This window comes from Temnothorax curvispinosus, unplaced genomic scaffold (genome assembly GCF_003070985.1).
Source record: "Temnothorax curvispinosus isolate PA1 unplaced genomic scaffold, ASM307098v1 QBEX01017980.1, whole genome shotgun sequence".
Classification (NCBI taxonomy): Eukaryota; Metazoa; Arthropoda; class Insecta; order Hymenoptera; family Formicidae; genus Temnothorax; species Temnothorax curvispinosus.
Window position 1 is genome coordinate 1 of NW_020227760.1, and position 7,489 is coordinate 7,489.

The following is a 7,489-nucleotide window of genomic DNA, read 5'->3' on the forward strand; positions in this document are numbered from 1 at the left end:
ATAGGAGTACAAGACGAGCGATTTTTAGCGTTGCTCCTCGCGAGGAGCTTCTACGTTACTTCGTTAAACACACAACGTCATCGCCAGTACTCCCCCGCGCGATTGCATAATTTCGAGAGATTGCATAATTTCCATCGTCATACATTCAAATATGTTTCGCTGAATCTTTCATACTCCGTCGGTATGATAAAATTAATATAAATTAAAGTGAAATACGTAATGAAATGGGATAAACATAAAATAGCATTAAAATACATCCGCGGGATAGAATAACTAAAGTTAATTAAGAGACGTAACGTAATGCTATGTAAGACACGACGGCGCGGCGGCGGAGCGGGCAAAGCTATAAATTATGTTGATTATAATTATAAGCTACAAATCATAATTGTATCCCCGCTTCTACCTTTCAGGAAATACGATATCCCCTACCCGACGTTCGTCCTGTACGCGAATCGAGTGCACAACATGCTGGGTCCTAGCGCCGACGGCGGGGCCGGTGAGTGTTAGTTGCCATTTTCAGTATCCTCTGAAAACGCCCCCGCTCCTCGATTAACAATGCGTTTCTCGATGACGAGGGCGAGATCGATGCCGACAACCAAACCAAAGTGCAGCGGATATTATTGTAACACCGGAAATGTCGAGAGTCGCGGCATTAGGCGCGGGCACATTGTAAAGAAGACGGTTGAAAAATTTTCTTAGAATTTGTGCCTGCAGAAGTCAAGTTTGTATTTTCGTTTTTAACTTCACGTAATCGTAAAAATACTTGAACATGAAAAAATGATGGTTGTCCGCGAAGAGAAAAATTTATAGAATTTGTAGTTCAGAAAATAAAACCGTGACGAAAAATTTACGCTTACGTCTCAAGATATAAAAAAGATATATTTTATTCCTTTATTATTTACTTCATAAGCCCGAGACGGGATAAGGAAACGAGTCTGAAATTTCATACGTTGTTCAACATGGCTTTTAAATCGTTCTCAAGGTCTCAGTCTGAAGAAGGACCGTAATGGACCGCGACGGCGTGGCCAATTGTAAATAGTTGATAAACGGCATTCGATCCGGGAGAAGAATAAGTCTGAAAAGTCAGTTACGCCCATAAAAGCCGCAATTACGACCGGATCTAATACCTAATGGTAACGCTTAGTTACGCGTCATTAGCATGTAACATCCTGTAAACACCGATCGAGCGTATCATTAAAACATCCTTTATTAATTAGTTAACGAACAGACGATTAAAAAAAATTTTCCTATCGATTATTAACTTTCTCCGAGTTTCGCGTCTCTATTTAGCGGCAAGGCTCACGTTATGGAGATTTTATTCATTGATAAAGTCCGGCGATTCTTCGCGCGTCGCGCAAGGATCTCGCCCCTTCGTTCTTTCTCGAATCTGTTTAATTTTAATTCCCTGCCCCTGAGATTACGAGACGCGAATTGCCGCGAGTTCCCGAAGAATAAACCCGCCAACGGGAAAACGAGTAGCGGCGGGCCCATATCGCGACCCGTGCACGATCACAGAACCGATTTGCAGTGAAATGAATTTCTTCTTCCTCGTTGTCCCCCTCTTCCTCCACCCCCCTTCCTACCCAACCACCTGCAGATCTGCGCCCGAAGGGACGAGGAAGACCGCAGAGGATCTTGCTGGGCGTCTGGCCGGACGAGCACATCCGCGGTGTGATTCGCGCGGTGGTATTCCGCGACGGGCACTCGCCCCACATCGTCAAGGAGGAGCCGACCACGATGTACCCCAGCCTGGCGAACTACGCGGCCTGCAACGGCCCGGAAGGCGCGGTCAGTCCGGGTGCGGCAGCAGCGGCTGCGGTCGCGGCGGTCGCTCAAGGTAATGACAACACCAGATAATCTCTCTCTCACACTTCTCTATTTCTTTTTTCCTTCCTTTTCCGAGATTGACGCTCTACTTACGGGACAGTCGCGATATTCGTTTCGTTAAAATGCCTAGACCAGGCGATTTTTCTCGTATTTATTACTATAATGTCTAGAGAAATCTGCAAGAGTTTTTAATTTTACGTAATCGTTAAAAATATTTAAACGTGAAAAAATTTCTAGTATAGTTTTCCGCTCAAAAGAAATGCTGTTTACATTTAATAGCTCTCTTTTCAAAGTGTATCAGAAACTTTGGGGAAGGATTAAATCTTGTCAATTATATCGAAATTCTGAAAAATGTAGTGCTAATTTCATCAGAAATTGCTGGTGAAGCAATTTCAATTATTCGGTCAAGATTCCAATCTTTCTACATAATTTTCTACATGACTTTCGATGTTCGTCCAGGTCTGCGACACCAGATGTGCAGCATGGTGGCAGCGGCGCACTCGCAGCAGCACGACATGATGGCGACGAACCTGTCGACGAACCTGTCCACCAGTCTGTCGTCGAATCTGCAGGCGGCGATGCAGGCCAGTCAGCACCACAACAACAACAACACGAGCAGCAACGCGAGCGGCATCCTCGGTAGCGGTAACAGCGCCGGCAACAACAACGGCAATTCCCCGTTGAATCTCGGCCTGGCGAGTCCGGGCTCGGGCGGACCGCCCGAGAGCCCGTTGGAGAGTCCGTTGGCGAGCCCGCTGGGTCCGTTGATGGACCCGTCGGGCCACATACCCAGCAGCGTGGAGGTCGGCATCGGCGTGAGCGGCATGACGTACAAGCCGGCACGAAGCTTCGTCAGTCCGCGTCCGGAGAATCTCTTCCAGGAGGACATCGCCGATCTGGTGAAGAGCCCCCACGGTCTCAAGGACAAGGACAAGATCCCGGTGAAGCTCGAGCCGCTCACGGACTCGCGCTGCGAATAGTAAGCCATCTCGGTGGCCGCGGAACGAGGAGGAGAGACGACGACGACGTCAGCCGCTGCAGGATCGCCGGCCGTGGAAGGACGAGGAGGCGCATCGATGACCCCGAGGAGGATCTCTCTCTCTTCGAGGCCGTCAGCGGCTGAGGACCGGTGATATGCGGAGGACCGGTAGGCTTCTCGCGAAGAATCGACCTCTTGTCCGATTCGACTTCACCTCCTCGCGGGAGTTTATAGTATATATAACGCATACGCGACTCCGAACGTTATACGCGAGCGCGATGTACTGTGCATACGAATATCTTAGAGGGATGTTAGAGAGAAAGAGAGGCTTACAATCAAAAGAAAAAAAAATAAACTAACGGAGACACAGAGTGCGGACGAGATAAGCGAGTGTCGAGATATTCTCGCCTGGCTCACAGCTTCGGGAAAGGACGATCGAAAAACCGGTAGTGGCCCCCGTCCTAGACGAGGATCGCGCACGGTCGATCCTTCGACAGTGGGAAAGTAGAAACGGAGGGAAAGAAAGAGAGAGAGAAAGAGAAAGAGAGCGAGAGAGAGTAAAACCTTCTTTTAGCAAACATACTATAGCTATTGGGTCGCCGGCGCCTCGCGAGCGCGCCGCCACCTTTTTCCAATCTAGATAGTCGTGTCATCGTCGTGTCGTACAGACTATGTACATGTAATAAAGGTAAAACCCACACACGCCACACACGCGCACACGTATGGACATACATACACTTTCACACACACATACACAAACAGACACACGAGCGCGCCGTACATACACAAGATACACACTCGAAATTTATACCTACGCATTATACGATAATTGTACTTTTAATGCCAAATGTATAATAACTCGTAAGGGGTCGCCTACTGCCGAATGATTGATTATTCGAGACGGGTATCGACGAGAAAGTAAGAAACCGCCTCGAAGAGAGCTGCACGTTGTACTATCGAGTCCTTACACAACGTGTCATGGATCAGTTTGTGATATACCCTAATTTTTAGGTGTCGCAAAAGATTTGCTTGGAATTATTTTAAGACTATAAAAGTAAGGTTTATTAGCGGTATATACATATATATAATATGAAAGTAATAAATTACAGAGATCGCGAACTCTCATTTTCTATTTCTGTATAAATCATTCTAAGAACGTAAATCTTGCTTTTAGACAAAATAGATCTGGTTTTAAATTGCTTATATAAATCCACTAATAGAAATATTTTCCTTTTTTTTACGTATATCGAACGTCTTAAAGATAAGTCTAGCGCTTTTATCTATATGAATCTCTTCGGAACAGAAAATCTCAATTTTATCCGCGACGCTTTGTGCAAGAAATACCATCCTTTTGACGCCAGGCAGTAAGCGACGTCACCGATCTAAGCTCGATAAGTAAGGGAGATGTACAAAATTCACTATGATTGTCTACCAAGCAAACGAGCAAAAAAGAAAATTAAAGAGCGAAAGAGAGAAAGAGCGACGGAGGGAAAAAGGTACGACAAAAGTATTTAGAGACGGAGAAAACAAATTCAACGGCTTATAAAGCGAGCACACTCTAGGCCGAGATGATCGCTATAAAGTTATTAAGTATAATGATTGCCTTCCTGCCATATTTGGGGTATGCCAAGTATAAAAATTATAAGGTTTAGGGATTAGGGACGAGAAACTGTGGCTCGACACGACAGACCGTGTCGAAATTTCGGTGAGAGTTCGGCGACCACGAGTGTCTGGCATCGATGCGAGATTGCGAGCCTGAATATATGAGTCTGCGTGCGAGCGTGAACGGCGTGTGTGAACGCGAGTACGGACGGTGGGAGCGAATGTGGCTTGAGAGAAAGAGAGAGAGAAACAAAAACTCGTATACGTGTTCTTCTTTCGAAAGATCGTGCTATTTTTCAAAATTTTACACACGTCGCGCGATGATTCCGCGAAGGGATCTCGAATCCTCGACAATCGATGAACGAGCCGTGCCGAGAATCCGTTAAAGTGACGAGGTATTTTGATACCGTGCAAAATTAGAGCGGAATTATGCACTAATAGGATTTATTGAAGATTGTAATTAATCGCCTTTGCTAAATTCAGAACGATCTGTAGAGTTTTAAGACTTGATTAACGCCAAGTATCGCCTTTCGACGGTGTCTAATACGTAGATTTCCTCCATTTGACCACTGTCATTAATAAGTAGGCGATTTTTATTATAATGTCGAGCAAATTGAACAAAATTGTGCACGATTTATTGGAATTGAATTTATTGGACCCCTGTAATTGATCGTCTGCGCTAAATTCGATTCAACCATCTCAGATTTGATTATCGCGAAGTATTACTTTTGATGATGTTAATATGAAGATCCTCGCGTTTTGGATCATTTATATCTTTGATCGACTATAAAAGGATCGTAATTTTTCAAATAGCTTAATCCTAAACGTATCTGTCGCGAAAACAGAACTTTCTGGATATATTCTAACATCGGCACGCTGGTTCGGGAGAGAGAAAGAGGAAGAGTGCGAGAGGAATGCCAGTAAGAATGAGAGAAAGAGACTCCTTGTAAGTGTAAAAAGTAAACAAAAAAAAATTCGAAGTGGCCTTCGGTGAAAGGGAAAGATCATCGCTTTTCGCTTTTGCTCGTACGAGGCTTTTGGCGAAACGAGCCATCCGTGTTATCCGTTTGTCTGGAAAACTTTACGGTAGAGAGGGTAAAAAAAATCGCAGGAAGAAAAAAAATTGATTCTCGCGCCACGCTCATGCAGCCAGAATATTTTCCGGTGAAGAAGGGAAGGGAAAAGGGGTAAGAGAAGGGGATCGCGCGATCGTAGCATGTATCTGACTAAGAGACTAAGAGACAAAACATCAGGCAAGTCGAAAATAAAGGGGGGAAAAAAGTAACACGTTATTCTTGATACAAACTTTTGTGCGAAAACGCGACGGTGTCGCGAGGCGACACAAACGGCGATTTATTATTAGTATACGCGTTGCGAGACTTCAATCGACCACGTTTTTCATTTCGGCGAGAAATTCGGAAAGCGCGAATTCTATTTACCATTTAGGCATTAATGTGTTCAAACGTAAATTCGCGCGAGATGTGCGACGGTAAAAAAAAAACTGAGAAGAAAAATAGGGAACGGGGAGAAAAAGAAGGGTTGCGCGGACGAGGAGCCGAAATTTAATAGAGAAGCGCAAGCCGAATCGCGAAAAAAATTCAAGTGCAAGAGGAGGAGAGAAAGAACAGCGAGAGAAAGGGAGAGTACACGAGGTCGCGAGAGCGTGGGGAAGAGAGAGAGCGAATGCGGAAGAGTTTAAAATTAAATATTGTATAAAAAGAAAAAAAGTAGTAAGTGCCTTCCAAAAAAAAAAATTAAGTGTCCCGTAGACCGTGACCACTTGACTAAGCGACGAGAAAAGTCATTCGAAATTCTGCTGAATGCATTACTCGTGTGATCTTGTTTGTAGATACGTTGCGCAAGCTTGACATATCGCTTTTTTCGAGTTGATATTTCATTTTCTCCGTGGCGCTCGTCGATATAGATGATATGATTTTATTCTCGATTAAAACGAACAACAAGTCAAATGATAGTTTCGAAAAGGAAACCTTTCTGTATTCTTTTATATTATTATTTTGTATTTATTTCCTTGAGAGATTGTTTAATTTCTAATTACAATTGACGCTGTAAACGTGCGGAGCGTCCCATTTTTCGAACTCGATATAATCCTCAAATCCAAATCGAGCCGAATTCGATGGTCGATATAAATTTGCAGTGACAGAATTTTTCAATGCAAAATTTTTCGACAGTTCCTGAACTATTCGCGAAGAGAAAAATCCCCCTTTCGAGATTTTCCGTCTATTTGCAAAAAAAAAAAAAAACGTGGTTGCGCAATGAGCGAGATATTCAGTTAACCGACGAGAACCCTCCTATATGTCGAATGCGCAATGTATCTACGAACTCTGTGTGCGTGTCAGAGTGAATGTCCGAAGCAACAAACTACCCGACAAAATTTGTGTTTTGGATCAATCCACACAGGTAATACCCTGAATGGCATATTCTCGAAATGTTTTCCTTTTTCGTTTCCCGGCAATGCAAATAAAGTCGACGCATTTTTAGGTAGGAGGGAGAAAAGAGCATAGGGGGAGAAAAAAAATGAAAGCGGAACAGCTGACCGACCGAACGGAGAACGGCTATTTCGAGAGGACCCTTTCGTTTCCACATTTTGATATATACATATATGTATCTGTGAACAGATGGTGAAAAAAAAAAGAATATACCTATATTACATACCTAAGACGTAAGTGAACAAAAAAAAGTATCTAATACGCTATTATTGATATAGAACACAAAGTGAATATATATATGAGAAAAAAGTATATTATATATATATAAATATATATATATATATATAAAAAATTGATATATTGACGCTGTAGGATTATACTGAGGCTGAGTGCGTTTATTGCGAAAGAGAGAAAGAGCGAGAGAGCGCGAGAACGAGAGAGAGACATAAAGATAGAGACCGCGGTTCTTTTTTTCCGAACGTCGTCGAGAACGAAACAAAAGTTCACGGGCAGAGAGTTTTGCGCTAGGCGAACTAAAGAGGCTGAAAGGCTTTAGAATTGAGAAGATAAAGTAGCTCGTAGGATTTTTTTATCAGGCCGGCACACAAAAAGGACGGGAACGTGCGTGACTCTG

At 43.7% G+C, this 7,489-nt stretch overlaps 1 protein-coding gene across 1 annotated transcript; it reads left to right on the forward strand.

Moving 5' to 3' along the window:
- The first annotated feature begins 414 nt into the window (after window positions 1-414).
- On the forward strand, window positions 415-7,483 carry LOC112468005 (homeobox protein 2-like). Its single transcript, XM_025036994.1, has 3 exons — window positions 415-502; window positions 1,598-1,837; window positions 2,287-7,483. Exons 1-3 carry the CDS (start codon window positions 466-468, stop codon window positions 2,805-2,807), a joined length of 798 nt encoding a protein of 265 aa, XP_024892762.1. The 5' UTR covers window positions 415-465; the 3' UTR covers window positions 2,808-7,483.
- Window positions 7,484-7,489: the final 6 nt, after the last annotated feature.